This window comes from Lissotriton vulgaris, chromosome 1_1, assembly GCF_964263255.1.
Source record: "Lissotriton vulgaris chromosome 1_1, aLisVul1.2, whole genome shotgun sequence".
NCBI lineage: Eukaryota > Metazoa > Chordata > Amphibia > Caudata > Salamandridae > Lissotriton > Lissotriton vulgaris.
This window is the reverse complement of record NC_141685.1, coordinates 615,759,172-615,775,547: the sequence shown is the minus strand read 5'-3', so window position 1 is coordinate 615,775,547 and position 16,376 is coordinate 615,759,172. Positions and strand designations below refer to the sequence as shown.

The 16,376-nt window shown below is 43.6% G+C and overlaps 1 protein-coding gene across 1 annotated transcript in view; it reads right to left on the bottom strand.

Annotated features, from left to right (window-relative positions):
• Window positions 1–16,376, bottom strand: part of MIGA1 (mitoguardin 1) — a 725,941-nt gene that overhangs the window by 211,669 nt on the left and 497,896 nt on the right. The window contains exons 9-10 of the mRNA XM_086936331.1: window positions 1,416–1,534; window positions 491–563 (exon numbers count right to left, since the gene is read on the bottom strand). Coding sequence (XP_086792457.1) covers window positions 491–563; window positions 1,416–1,534 — 192 coding nt within the window. The remainder of the gene's footprint in view (window positions 1–490; window positions 564–1,415; window positions 1,535–16,376) is intronic.

Below are 16,376 nucleotides of genomic sequence, written 5' to 3'. Positions count from 1 at the left end.
AAAGCTTAGGGGAGTTGTTCCAAAAAGCATTATTCAAACTTTAAGATACCTAATATCAATATTCACTATGTTATTTTAAAGGGGGTTGCTGTAACCAACAAAAAACTCCTTAGAAAATTGCTCCAAAATGCAAGGAACTATTTAAATTTGAAGATACCTAATTTTAATATTCACTGCATTATTTTAAAGGGCATTGCTGCACATCAAGATGAACATCGTTTGGGCATATTTTGAGGTTCAGAAGAAACGATCTGAACCAATCACAGAACAGCCATTTTTAGTTCTTGAAATAAAGTGTAGCGCTTACAAAATACATTCCAATTGGAGGGTTTCTAGGTGCAGACATCCAACATTTGGTGTACTTTGGTGTGAGGGAAATTCTTCTGCTTCTCACAAAAAACACTGGTGCAAAGCCGTGCAAAAGAGCAAAGCAGTAGTTTAACATGAAGCCACATACTGTACGCAGTTGACGAGACAACAAAACAATTACCTGAAAAGCCTGTCGAATACAATGAAGCTTAGCAAGAAAATCACTGTCGCCTAGACACTCTAACATTTCAGTCCTACGTAAAATGGAAAAAAGGTTTCCAATTAAGAGAACGCTTGCATGTGCAGGTTGGTATTTTGAAAAGGATCACCACCTTTCCCAACAATTTGTGAATAATGAACTAAAATAGTTTTACGTCCCAAATTTCTCTCAAAATTCATAAACGGATAGTTCATACAAAAAGATGTTCTCAGCCGTTAGAGAGTTTAAAAAAATAGAAATAAGGTGAAATCATCCTTATTAACAAAAGATGAGCTGGCTCTAAATCCCTGTTTAATAGAGCAATGTGGTAAAAGCATTACTGCATTTACGCAGCATCAACTTACCTCCGGATTTAGAGTTCAAGCACAAAAAAATGCGGTAAAACACATCTGGCAAGCATATTTAAATACTGTATGTGTTGTACCACACGTTTTCCAATACCACCGTCATTTTGATGGTGTTAGTTTTAATGAATTATTACTCAAATACAGGGGACATTAGAAACCTCTTGTTGAATTGCATACATTCTACCATTTGCACACTGCTTTAAATTAGCATCTCAGAAGCTTAAAGGACTTTACTTTGATTAGACTTTCAGCGGGCTGGAATTATGACAAAAGCAATAACAAAACCATTCTCCTGATGTGCAAAACCTTATGCTGGGATTTGAGAAGCTAAGAAAATGTTGGCACGTCATTGACAATGGAAAAAGCAGACAGCAGGGACTCCCAACATAACCCTTAGCAGTTACACATTCAAATGTGTTTAGAATAATGTGTCACTAGGAAGTAAACGGATGACTGTTCTTAAAGATTCAATATCTAATAGAATGCCCTCAAATGCACATGCCATTTTAGTAGCTACATAAGAAAGGAGACAAACCAACCTTAAAACTCGGCAGTAAACTTTACCCTCTTCCGCAAGATGCATAGCCTCTTCGTATAGTGGACAGTGGTTGAGAGAGTCCAGGCTGCTTGCACTACGCATGCCTCTTTGCTCTGAAAGCTGAAAATATGGCAGTCATTACCTAAAAGTGTTATCCCCAAAAAATGTGATTTCATTTTCGTATCAAAAGCAGTCCACATGCTTACATTTTATCCCATTGTTATCAGTCATTAAGGTTAATGTTTCCCGAAGGTTTGGACAACTTAATTTCATATACTGGAAAGGCAGGTAGACAGCACAGACTTCCGTGTACCCTTTAACACATTAGTGGAAAGTCGACTATTTAGATTGAAGCTTCAATATTTATGCATCATCAGCACTTGGAGAAAATGACATTGTATGTAAAGCAATCCTATCTACTTACTAAACTATGGGTAGATCTAACAATACGTTCAGTTCATTGAAACTCATTTGCACATTTTGCTTTTCATGTGATGGGCTACCCCATTAACAGAATAGGTTCTGGCACAGCTGATGAGGACAGTCAGTAGAATTATTTGGAATGTTCAACACACCAAGATTGAGCCTTAAAATGCATATAATACAAAGTTAGACAGAGAACAGATTTTGTCAAACCTAAGATGTAATTTTCAAGAAGCACAGTTCTTCTAGAGGGGGCAAATGATCGGAAAACACATCAATGACATGATTAGGATAGAACAAAATGTTTTACAACTAAGCACTTGCATCAAGGCATGAACAGAAACCAATCATACAGAACAAAGGGTCCGATTTTCTCAAGGCACACCAGATGTAAATGGGACTGAGAACTTCAGGTAGAAATGTTCATCAAATAAATTACAAGAAATGGAGACGTAAAGTGTGGAATAGTGGACAAGCATTACGAAGCAGAAAGAGTTCTACACTTTCCCCAGTTACACCAATAAAGAACACAAACGAAACACTTTCAGAAGATAATGAATAACATCCTGTTTACATAATACTAATTTCAGTAACCGTATATCAGACAGATTCTAAACATATCAATATAGGATAATGGGGTAGCCCAGTTATGTGCAGAACCTGGGGATTTGTGCATTAAGGGAACAGTGGTTCTGCCACTTAATAGCTTAGAGAGAGCATACAACCTGTATTTAATTTGTATCCCTCTATTCTGATAGGACTCACATTTAATAAAAATCTATGTTTCTTAATTACATCCAACCCGAAATCAAAAACTCATATGTTTCTCAGATATGATTTTATAATAAATTCATGTGAATAAAGTTTTCAAAAGGAATAAGTAAATGCACACACAGATAAACACTATACAGTTACATTCAAAATAAATGACATGAAGTGAACACAAAAAAATTTGTATCTACTTATCACACCACCATATATAAAAGACACATCAACATAAATTCAAAAAGACACATTTAGACAAAGGGAACAAAACCCAGACCTGTTAATTGTCTAATCATACCCCGTCCCTTCAGATGCTGGAGCTGTGGCCTCCAATTGTTTTTAGAAACTAATAAAAAATTGTATCAGTGCACAATTTAGATCAATGTCTGATGACAGGCTGCTACTCACTCTAGTAGCTAGGCATAAGACTGGTTACAGCGATAATAGTCAAATCCTTAGGACATAAAGTATTTGTTAAAACAAATTGGCAACTGCTTCCTTTCCCCTGTCAGGACTGGTGGTTAAAACCCTGGATTTAATAAAAAAACCTCAAACATACACTATGAGGATTTCAACCCATTGTCTCCACAGAAACCTAGTGTCCATAAAACAGTGTGCAAAACACTACTATTAGAAAATTGATTCAGAGCACTATAGAATTAGGATCTTCAGTACAGTGAGAAATACTGGAGTGTTTTAAATCATTAGAAAATGGCTTCAGTTTGGTAATATATGTTGCTTCTCAATCTATAATCAAACAGACTGATCAAGTGCAAACCTGATTTTATCAATTGGGGTCATAAAGGCATTGGTATTGGCAAATTGATGACAGATCTGACAAGCTTACTGGATGATGTTACAGATGACATACAGTAGGCAGCTCCCGCTTAGTCTTGAATTAAATCGATGCAGAAAAAGCTCTCGAAAATGTGTTCAGCAGGACCTTAAGGAAGGTTCTTGAGAAACGTCATTAACCACATATGTACTGTGACAAATCAAGATGTATATTCTCATATTCATGCAACTCCGTTGGCTGTTTTAGGTGGAGGTCCATGGAAGGATGTCATGGCGGCAGGCCATAGCAGGGGTTGTAGAGACTTGGGTCAATTTGAAAAGATTTCCAAGAGTTTTTTTTAAATGAAGTTGTTGTTATTTTTGGATCAGTTGCTATTGATTTGTTTGTTGCATTTCTCGAATATATTTCAGAATGCATTAATCTGTCCTGGCCGTTGACCATGCATAGAGGAAAGGGGGTCGTCACATTTCAAGACAGGAGTATGCCTTAAGAAGGCACATATGTTATGGAAAATATTCGGTGTAGACTAATTTATGCACTGATGAAAGAAGGAACTTCGTATTTTTTAAATGAATTGATTGAAGCCTGGGAGGGATAATGATGGTAAAAGAGAAGTGTCACGATGTTCCAACTATAAATAAATGACAAAACATGGTAAAAAAATTTGAAATGGTGGATTGCTACGTAACCCAACAGTCTAGCTCAATATAGAATATTATGTAGGAAAGCATTGTCAAACTCAGGGTGCACAATGAATGCTACTTTAACAAAAAGCTTACAAGTGCCCGCTTCATTTAGTCTGGCTCTCCATCTGCTCTTATTGGTATGTAAACTGAGGCTCGAAAAGCTGGGTTTGAAGGAAAAATCCTATTTAAACAACCTGTATAAGCCAAGACCGAGGTTTTTTCTGCACAAAAACTGGGCGTCCATAAAACACACAATAAATAGATTGAGAGCAAAGTATGTTGATTTCTGTTCTTCAGTAAGGTGTCAAACACCCTTACTTATTTAAATCTCTAGTGGAAAGACTACAACTAGGCATTACAAATTGCTTCTTAATCTGCGATCTAAGATTATTAATGAAATATTGACGAGGGCACTAAAAATGTACACCAGATTTTAAAAAGCCAGATCAGAAAGACTTTGTTACTGCCGACTGATGACAGTTCTGACCTGCTTGCTGAAAGCAGGTACAGATGCTACACAAAACAGTCAGATCATTCTGAGACTTTTTGGTAATCAAAGAAGAAGCTCATGGAAGTGACCAAAGGGACATTTGGGAAGTTTCTTGGGAAATGTAATCTGACCATATATGCATTGGTGCCACTCAAGGGTTTTCAGAGGGCGATTTTGCACTCTACAAATGCCCGTAATAAAACAACAAGGGTTAAATACTGTTTACGAAACTCTTTTGATAATTGGCTGGGTCACAAAAATGTAAGATTATGCAAATGAACTACACAAATCAGACACTCCATTGTGAGCACCATCAAGAAACATTGGTTCAATGTAAAAAGGTATCCAAAAATATCATGCTCCTAATACAGATGACGTTTTTATTTCTCCATTCCATCTCCCAGCCATTCAAGCTATAATTGACAAATTTGGAAACAGCAAAAGCTATAAAATCAGTAGAAGTAAAACTGAGATAGCATCTTGTCGTCTGAATGCATGTGAGATAAACAAACACTAAATGCGATACTTCAGCCGGTATCCATTGATCCCAAAGTTATATCATTCATTTAATTAATAGTTTGGGAAATTACTGTCACAATTGAAGAGGGCGAAAAAATGGTCAATTCTTCATCGCTTACCTGATGTCCATGTAGGGTTAGCAAATATGTTTAATTTGGAAAAGTTTGGTTTTATTTATGTACTACTTCTGTAACCTTCACAAGTCCAAAGCTCGGCTCTGTTTAAGGCATTACGTACACTAAGGGGCAACCAGGAGCTGGGTTATAGATGGTTTGCTTTCTGCTTCGGGAGTAGCAAGGAAACAAACTCTGAAATAAAGCAAGTTTGTTCCAAAATGAGGAACAAAGGCTCCAGCATGTAAATATTTATGGTATTATGTAGACTAAGTTGAATATACATTGTACACAAAGTAAAATTGGTTTACTGCCTTCTTTGGTGAGTTTACAATATTATGGGAGCAGCACAGGATTAGGTCACTGCCCAGGGTAGTCTTCTCTGGTTTCAAACATCAGGTTTAGAAATAAGTGGTTAGAAATACTAGTTCCTAAAGTTGGCACTAAAGCCTCACGTGTAACTTTTTGTGTTCCACTGATTGACAAACATTTTACATTATAATGTAGGTGTGCAAGAACGCATCCCTTGCTTTCGGTTACATGTGACTTCTGATACCACACAAGGCAATGACAGACTAAATTGAACCGAACACGTTATCATTGGATAGGAGAGGATAGGTGCATTTTTAGGGTAAGTGAAAATATCAGATTCTTCGGGAATTCCATGAGTGAATGTTGTAAAGGAGATGAGCATTACTGATGATAATAACAATATTTGAAGATACCACAGCAGGATGAACAGATGTACGGTCAAGAGCAACACAATGACTCTTGCAATGTCTACAGTCGCAGGCCCAAACGATATACCAGAAGGTGCATCAACGCTCAAATTAGAACCATGATTAATGAGTGAGACAATTTAGTAATCCGAACTCGGCCTAAGCCATGAATAGACTCTCTAACTACCTCGCCGAAAACCCTTTCCAGTAGATATCACCACAATCTATGTTTTTCAGACATAAAACCTTATGGAAACACTGAAATCTTCCTGAGCCTCCTACTATTGATTTATTTAATGTTTGTTTGTGTGCTCTCCAGCACTGGAACCCACTCTCTACTGACTATAATTCCACCACCCATCTTTCTCTACCTTAAAAATTGATGAAAAAAGAAGGAAAGATCGCCTATTTCAATTACAATTTTGTAAGATATATTAATATAACCAGTATTTTGCATCACCACACACCTATCACCACCACTAACACTATCTTATTTATGTTAACCATCAAACTGTTTATTTTGTGCTATGTACCTCAAAAAGTGTTGTGTGCAGCATTTTTTGCGGAAATACTCTTGCTCTCCACATAAATAAAGCTCAGGATCAACGACGTTATTTAATTTATGTTCCATGCATGCAGACTGGGCACAGCTAAAAATGTGCAAAACATACATATAAGGGATTTCCCGCCTCCATGACCTCTCGCCTCAAATACAATGCCCCCCCCCCCCCCCCCCCCCCCTTCCCCGTCGCCTGCGCCCGCACCGCGCATCCTCGCAAGGACTGCTTGCCTCAGCAGAGGCTGGAACAAACACTGAGATGTGTAGACGTCTTTGCTTTCACTTTTTCGGCAAGAGATAGACATGATATAATAACATCAGTTAATATTTACCACACTATGATGCAATGTAATCATTGTAATGTGTGGCTGGTAATCGTAGTGAGACATACTACCTCTAGTTAAAGATTAAATGATAAAACTACATTATTCAGGATACTTCGAAAACTCGTTCATGCTAATATGCGTTGAAGCAGGCTCCAATAATAAACAATGCCTTCCGAGGTATTCCCTTGTGACCGACCCAGCGTGCTTCTGTGCCTTCAACGCCGTCAATAAACGGGTTTTCTTCAATAGGTTGGCAGCTGTGAAAATATGCGGCTCTGACATGTCGGCTGCAGTTCAACAACAGCATCGTTTTCCTCCGGTTATCAAACTGTGAAACGGAAGGCGGCAGCATTGCGAACCAAGGACCCAAACACCACTCAGAACGCGAGAACCGAGGTCTCACTTCAGACTGTTGAGGCCTACAGACCAGGGCTTTAAGTGGGGCGGGTCTCACCGGTTCTAAGCACCGGCAGTTTTTTAAAGGGGGCCTCGAAATGGGTCTCTAGCAGGCTCTGTTTTGTGCCCTGGCACAGGCGGTCCATTTTTTCCCGGATTGCAGTAGCAGCCTGCACACCAATGTGTGGGTGCTCACACTGCTCACTTCTCACTAGTGGAGAAGTTACAGCATGACGTCATGCCAGGTGAGCTTGTAGGGGAAGGTAAATCCTTTAAAGAGAACCATTTTCTCTCTGGATTTCTCTTCTCTTTTTGAAACTCAGGAGCAGCAACATTGCCGTGGTGTCACCAGGACTTTAAGTGGAAGCTTTTCAATATTATATACAAGCCATAGTTTCTAGTTATTTATCCTAAGCAACTAACAACCATTGACAAAGTCAATAGTCCTGACTTGTTGGAGGTTTGATGTTACTCGTTGTCAGTGCTTTAAATGGGGGAAAAAAAGTGCAGGTACTCATCAGATCGAGCTGGGGGGGCGAGGCAAGGAGGAGGGGCTAGAGGCGGGACTAAGGGTGGGTCTAATGAAAAACATTTGAAGGGAGCAAGAATTATTTTGGTTACGAAGGATGACAAATTGCTTCCCTTCGCAAATTATTGTTGATGCCCTTGCATGTATTAAGTTGTACCAGTTGACAGACTTGAAAGGTAACTATCAGGTTTAAACAAAACATTAAAAGGTGCAGAGACTTGTTTTACTGAAAATTAAAGGAAAAAAGACTAAGTCCTAAAATGCAACTCTGACCCGCATCAAGTGGAAGGAAGCCATCAGTTGTCATGCTAGTGATCCTGGCAAAAGCAAGTTATCTGGGGTCTCACAACAGAGCAATAATATTTCACCCTTTCATTTACTTTCTAGATTCTGTGCCACCCAGCAAAACCTAGTCCAAAATTCTGAGGGGCTAGTAAAAGGATGGAGGCACATATAACAATGTACATATGAGCACGGTGTCACTGATGATGGTGGTCAGCAGGCCTGCTGTAGCCACTGTTTCTGATCTAAGAGGCACTCTGTGCCCACATGTGTTTGATGCTCAAAGCTTCCCTTAGGCCTGCTCCTTCTCCTCAAGTCCAAGGCTTGGATTCCTCCCGTGGGTGCTTTAGGTTCCCTGGTGCTCCCACTGCTACTGTGTGGCTCACTTTTTTCATGAACACCATATACAGCCAGCTGTTGTGTCAACTGGTGATTACCAGTCTGGCGCACCTCATAGTGCAGTGCAACCCAACAGATTTCTAAGCTGCTGTAGTGAAAATTGGGAGGGGCATTGGGAGGGGCAGACATTTGGCACTATCCGATCATATCTCTGTACGGCTCACAGCTGCACACTTATGGATGCCTCCACAGTATTGTCCTGGAAAGACACCTACGATTCCCCGGCTAACCATGATCCTTCCTTCTTTCGACTTCTCTGCCTGCTCCCTCCTTCTGGTGCGGGGATATGTGTCCTGGCCTGTAGTGGTGTGGGTGGTTCTTCAGCTCCCTGCCTGGCCTGAGGGGTCTAGCCCTCTGGCCACATCTGAAATGACAACTACATTTGTGGGACAATATTTACAGTAGTCTGTGTACCACTTTGCCAATTCACTAATTTTACATGGATGGAAATCCATTTTCATATTATACTTTTGTCACACACTTTTTTTCTTTTGTGTGAAGTACTCCATTAAAGAGTGTGTTTTCAAGCCACCTCCCTTGTGTATGTCTTTCCTCTGCACTCAGTGTTGTTCTGTGTTGACTGACAGCTTCCCCCAGCCCGTCACTTGCTGTGCTCACCCATCTGCTTTTTCACATCTCCTCACCTGCGTACTCCATGTTGCTTTCCCCTAGCCCGTGTTTCTTTTGCTCCCACAGAGTTAAAAAACACTGGCAAACTCAACAGGTCACAAAAGTGAGGCCTACTGACTTTGCCACTGCTTGTATTCATTGTTGCTTTTGCTGAGGGCATTAGATCCCACTGCCCGAGACATATGTAAAATCAGCAGGTTCCAAAGGACAGGTCCAGGGCTTGGCCAAGAGACGCATCTCCAACAGCCTTGATGCATGCGTCACACAGAGAACGTCTGGCAGCCCAACACCACACTTGCCAGACAACAAAAACTGGGGGAGGATTTACTTGTTTACAACCCTACCTGGTGTTTGTTTGGGAGGTAAAAGTACACAAATAGAGTATGAAATGCTGCTCCCTACAGAGGGTACAGTGTGCTTCTCTTTACAAGCCTGTGCTCCACAGTCAATGTACTGTAATGTGGTAGAGGGGAGAGCCCCTCAAGAGCAGCTACATGCTCCGCCCTTTGAGTCTTGTGAGATACCACTGGGCAAGTCCTATAGGGTGCATTCCATAGGGGCGCTGCGAGTTTTCCCAAAAAATATCAGCGGTCTAGCCTTTAAGGTGCTAACGCATATAGATACCAGCATGCATAAATGATTGCAGACTATTTGTTCCTCCCCTCCTTGCACCCCACCTTTTTCTCTCCTCCAATGGCTGTGCACAATTTCATTTAATTCTTCACGCAAAAGTCAGAGTGGAGCTGCAGGGGCTCTCTAAGAAGGGGTGAAACACATCAAAACCTCATTAACAAGCAAAAAGGTCTTTCAAAGACCTGTGAAGTACTCGGGTGCTGCTGTGTGCACGCCCGGGAAGCTGCCTCAGCCTGGGCAGCCACACACGGCGGGGGGATGTACTGAAGCCCAATGGTCATTGCGCGCCTGGGTCACACGTTGCTCTGCCTTGGCGTTACTGCCCTCCTTGTGAAATCACCAACATGTGAGCAGGCGCCGCAGTGTAGAAATGCGATGCACTGCTCGTTGTTTCATATATCTGGAAGCAATGACAGAAACAGCAAAATGCGGCACACTATCCTAAGCAGAGATTTTTAGCTTTCGTGTTTTTAAGCCACGCCCTTAATTACATTACACGAGATCGAAGCTGCCCTGGGAGCAGTGCACTACCTGCCACAGGGCACAATGACCCTCTTTGCACCTGGCACTCCTGTTTCAAGGTGCCCTGTGGACAAACCGGGGCAGTAGGCACATCATGCAATATGGGTCCAAAGGAGTAATTCCACCATCAGAAGGGCCTGGAGGAAGGAGGTGTTGTGGTTGTAGTGTCGTTTATTAGCACGGAGTCCTGCCCCTTCTTTTCCATCGCAGTATACTCGAAAGTGTGCCTGTCTGAACCACGAAGCTGCTAATCTCTGCAGAGGCTGCACAACCCCGTGCACGCAGGTGTGCCTCTACCTCTGCAGAAACATCATATTTTCTACAAGTGTTCACATAAACGCAATGAAAGGGTTAAGAGCAGTGCATGTACTTGCTATCCCAGAGTACCGGCATCCTTCTGAGAAGTACTGACCGCCTCCCAATGACAGTAACACTGCTGGAAGAGCAGGTCATGCCCAATGACGTACTCGGAGCTTGACAGTACAGGATCATTGAACGCATGGATTAACATTTAGGGATAATGCGACTTGAGTTTTTATCCCGAGTTCTAGATTTGCTTAGATGGTACGAACCGGAGCATCTCACTTTCTCTGCCTTTACCTAAGCTCTTTCATATGTCAGAACTGGGAGCGCTTGGAATATGGCGAAATCCTGGTAGCAAAAGCGCTATATTAAGAAAATAGCACTGCCTAAACCCCGCACACCTAAAAATAGCACTCCGCCATGTAGGAGACATGCAAAGCCAAGAAGACACGGTTCCGTGAACATTTGCAATAGTTCAGTTACAGCTCAGCTCACTTCAGCTCCTCACGGGGCAAGGAGGGGCCTGCCGCCTCCGTGAATTTCAGGTAAACGCAAACATATGCGGACTGTCCTCAAATAATGTATATCAAATGAAGGGGCTCAGCGCATTTCCACACCCCCTTCAAGTTCTGGATTTATAAACTAACAGTTGGATGGGCGGCCTCACTCCTCCGAATGACCCCAGACCCTCTTTCTTTGACTCCTCCCCGTTACACGGCAAGGATTCACTCAAAAACAGCTGACATACCCCTGAGAAAACACGTGCTGGTCTCCACACATTCCAGGCACTGCGAGGCGGCAGCTCCAACCTGGAGGTTTCGCTTGGCCTTCAGTACTCCTGCTGGGCCGCGTTCACAGCGCTGTTATTCCAGCAACTGGCCTTTTCTACCCTTTGATTCTGGGCACAAGTCCTATAAAAGAAATGGGGAGTGCTGTCACCGGAAGTGACGTCACGACAGGCAGTGACGTCACGAAAGGTGGTTTGCACCATCCCTTGCTCACACCTTAGATGCGATTGCATCTGAGAAGTCAGCGCGTGAGCAGTGTTCTGAATTGGCACCGATCTCGCCCCAGAGAGGCCAAAGAGTGAAGTCCAGCTGTTTGGCAGGGGGGACGGCGTCCACCGGGTAAAATAAGTGGGGGGACGTTGTCCACCCGCTTGGTACCCCGACTCGAGCCCTGCTTTGATTCTATTGCTTGGGTCACCTCATGCAGCGCTTGAAAGCTTCCGTGGGGAACACACCAACCGCACACAAGAGTTTCATGGGCCCTGGTGCAAGGTGTGGAACTAGGCCCTCCTGCCCGCTGGTAGTAGAATACAGCAATAAACAGGGATCGGTGGGAGCCTCAGGATGTCGGCTCTGGTGCCACTGCACCCAATGCACAACTGAGAGATGTGCACCAGGGGCCCAATTATGTAAAGGGAGCACTTTCCCTATGTGCCCTCGGCGCACCTTAAAAGCGGTACGCCGGGCGCAAATAGGGAAAAGTGAGCCATGTTACATAGAATGCGCTGCCCCCGGGGCAGCTGCAAACTCGTCCAGCCCTGAGAGCAGCGCGCTCAAGTGAAATACGGAGCGGCTTTAAAGCAGCCGCTCTGTGCGTCACTGTGCAGGCAGGTTATGCGGAAACCCGCCTGCACTTTAGAGAGCCCCTTGCAAGCTGGTGGAGTCAATGACTGCACCCGCCTGCAAGGGGATGTCTGGGGGGGGCACGGGACTCCCTTTCCCCTGCCAGAGGGCTGCAATCAGGGGCACACGGATAGTGCGCCACCTTTGAGGTAGCACACTGTCAGTCCGCCTCTTAAAGGTTCTTTGCCTCTGCACCTGCATCTGTAATACGGCAGTATTACACCGCCCCACCCCCACAGGTCACACTATCTAACACACGGATCAGCTACAGAACCAGTGGTCCTTGAATAGGAATTTGTTTATAGGTCTCGCCTGTCAATGCGCATGCACATTGTGTCGTAATTTGACAATGGCCGGGTTAGCGCTTAGCTGTGCTACACGTTTTCCCGCTTAACTTGGCTATACTTGGAAACGCCATCTTGTGTGTTACGGCGGCCATCTTAGATCATGAGCGGCCTCGTGGTCAGCGTGCCCTTTAGTCCGTTGTCCGTGCCACTGACCACTCGAGTTTGCCCAGCAACAGGCTATTTTTAGTAACGGTCAAGCCTGTGCATGCGCAGTCCCAACTGACCAGTCACCCCTCAGGAATGTGCCGCCAAACTGACCAGCGGGGTTGTAACCCCTCCAATGAGCTGGCTGTGTTCCAAAAATGACCATATATGTACATAACGCTCTGTAACTCTGTACCGCCTATCTTTTTATTACCTGCAAATTGTATAAAAGAACGGGTCACACCGATGTTCGGTGTGAAACTTCTTGCATTACCGAAGGGTGCTGTAGGAATGTACCACCACCCCATGGGGTCTTAATAAACTTGTTCTTTGAATTTTTCAGTTTCCGTGCCAACAGTTCTTTCAATGTAAGTGGGTTATCTTCGGAGCATGTAGGCCTTGGGAACCCGATACTACAAATTGGCGACCACGAAGGGACTCATCGGCGACTCGGATGCCCGAAGGAGAGGTCGTGACGAAGGTTTGGAAACTCGCCATGGACGCGTACGCTGCCACCGAGTGACCCGAGTCTTGGCACCCGCGGTGTTTCTTCCTTTCCTTCTGATCTGACCTTCCAGGTGGCGCCGGTCTCCGACTGAGTTCTTGATCGTCTGCGTTGCTGGATAAAGTGCCGTTTGGCTGATTCGATTAAAAGACCTTGGCAGTTGGAATCTGGACCTTTGAGACTTTGGGTAAGATTTGTGATCGGTAAGGTAGTCCTCGGACGCTTGCCGAAGATCTATGACCTATGACTTTGATTTGAGTTAGCTAACATTTGTGAATTTGTGAACTTTGAATCTATATGTGTAGTGCACTTCACATAGGCAGGCATGTAGAGATGTTTCTCTAACTTTTTTTCCCTCTGAGCGGCACATTTGTGTGAAGTACTGTAAGTGCCATTTTTTACGGTATCACGTTTTCGTGATACTTTTTGAACATGCCTGTTTTAAGCACACTCCGAGGGATGTGCTGTCTTGGGAATGGTACCACAATTAGGTTAGCGGAATCACAGCCGGCTCCCCCAGAAGGAACACCAAACCGTGAGATGTACATTAAATTCGGCCTTCCCCCTATAATGTACAGTAAATTATGGCATAAATACACCAAATCAGATCCCGAATTGCAATGACCACTACATGGGTCGTTCGATTTGCGTAAGGTTCAGTTTGTGGAGCAATGTTTGTTTCAACGAAGGTCTAGACAAAATATGTTTGATTGTGTGCGAATGTGGGAGAAAGCGGTGCGTGAGCGAATGAAACGTGAGGTTGCCTTGGCGGACAAAGAGCAGCGCAAGGCTGCTTGTGATAAGGCTTTACAGCTTGAGGAAAAGGAGGCTCAGGAAAAGAGAGAGAGAGAGGAACGGGAACGTAAATTGCTAACGACTGGTCAATTCCCTATTCGCCGACCACTTTATCCTGTCCTTAATAATGAAATTGATGATTTTTCATTGCTAGATCGATCACCGCCTCCGTACGTCTCACCTACGGCTCCAACTGCAGAATCTGATGACGAAGGACAGGATAAGCCAGGAAAAAGGGTGTCAGGTTTTCTGCGGAGAAATCCACGAACGTGCGTAGTTGGGCTCGTAAAGTGAATAAGAATTTTGTTACTCTGGCTGAAGTTGTTACTGAAAGGGGTAAATGGACAGAACAAGAATTACTGTATTTTTTGGCTACTTTGGCAGATGAAGTTGTTACTGCATACCGTCAATTTTCGGATACGTTAGAATCTAAGGCTGTGTCAGTTCACCGTGAGAATTTGGAAAAAGGTGTATTTGATCTTTCAGATGTCGATGCCTTTTACAAGCAACTGATCCAGCTGCGGGATGAGACGTCTAAGTTGCGGGACGAGCGGAAAAAGGATAAGAAGTCCGGGCCGGAGTCTACTGGGCAATCTAAGGAGTGTTCTCTCCGGGGTTCAGATAAGAGTTCTACAATGCATGTTATGCCTATGCGTGAAGCCGCACCTTTGTATGTTCCGCCAAAAGGGGAAGGTACAGATGATGATAAAATGTCAAAGGATGCGAAGGGATATTTTATATATAATTGGGTGTATACGCCTTGGAATAGAGCGGATGTTATGGCATTGAAAAATTCTTTACCTGACCTTCTTAAAAATCCAGCAGCATTTTATGAAGGGGTTGAGGGGGCTATTTCGTCCTGTGTCATGACTTTGGTTGATATAGATTTGTTTTTTGGGTTAATTCTTCCGCCTGATATGTGGAGACTAATTTGTAAAAATAATGATGAAACAATACTTGGGGGAACATGGAAAGAAATAAATGCAGCTGATTTAGATAGGGAACCGGCATGCACGCCATGTCAGCTGATTTTAGACCTCCCGGCGGCTATTTTGATTAAATTAAAAACGCTTGTCCCATCTAAAAAGATCGATTGGACCATGCTAGCTTCGTGCAAACAAAAGCCAGATGAAACGGTTTCAGATTTCTTTACACGCTTCGAAGAAGCGTTTCATGATTACAGTGGTCAATCGTTAACAGACGATACGGGTAGGCATTTGTTTGTAGATAAGTATGTGGCTAATCTCCTACCGGAGATTGCAAAACGATTGAAATCGAGTGAAAGTTCCTGGGCCACGGCGACCCCTGCGTCTTTGTTAACTATGGCTCAGTACTATGAGCGGCAGGAGTTGGAGGCTAAAGAAAGTGTTGATAAAAAAGCAAAAGAATTGAAAACGAAGGTGATGTTGGCACAGGTTCGTGGAACACAAAGTAGAGGGAATGATAGAGGTAGACGAGGTAGAGGCAATACGTCGTATGGTTGCACGGATATAGCGGAGGATCAATGTGCGTATTGTAAAGAGTTTGGGCATTGGGCTGAAGATTGTCCGGTACTTCGTGAACAACGTAGTCAGCGTGGTCGAGGAGGTGGTAGGTCGAGGGGCAGTTATACGGGGGCGAGAGGTGGTGGAGGTGATCGTGGAAGGGCTGAAGAGAGGGGCCGTGGCCAGGATGAACGAAATGCTTTTGATAGACGAAATCAATATCAGATATAGGAGGGTGAGAATGTGGAGCATCAGGATTATGTGCATGCATAGGATTGCGTAGGATGGGGTACGGAATCAGTTGAAGTGCCGGTAGATCAGAAAGGTCCATATGTATCAGCGGGCATTTTGGGTTCTACTGATCAATTTTTAGTCGACACAGGAGCTACCCGTAGCGCTTTGTCAAAAAACTTGGTTCCGAGGGCTCCCCTGTCTGGCGAAATGATAACATGTGTAGGGTTTGATGGCACACCCTCCCCTAGCCCATTGTCGAAACCCCTTGCACTTTGTCTTGACAAATTCTTCAGTTTTGGTCAATTTTTGGTATCTCCCCATACACCAGATAACATCTTGGGCATTGACTTGCTAAAATATTTTCGAGCAACGATACGGTGCGCTCCCGAGGGAGTGCGGGTTATTCTGAATGACAATTACCCTGAATTAGACAGGTTTTGCACTATACTAGACTCTCGAGCTTTGGCCTCTCTCCCGCACACGTTATGGGCGACCTCAGATACGGATGTGGGAGAGATGCGTATTCCACCTATTCGAATTACTGTAAAGGAGGGAGTCTCTCTGCCACGTGTGCCACAGTATAAGATTTCCAGGGAAGGTGAAATTGCCCTGACACATATTGTCCAAGATTTAATAACTGCAGGAGTGGTGGAGGAGGTTCCTTACAATGTTTGCAACAGCCGTATTCTTCCGATCCTTAAGAGAGATACTGACGACAAAGTCTATCGTTTT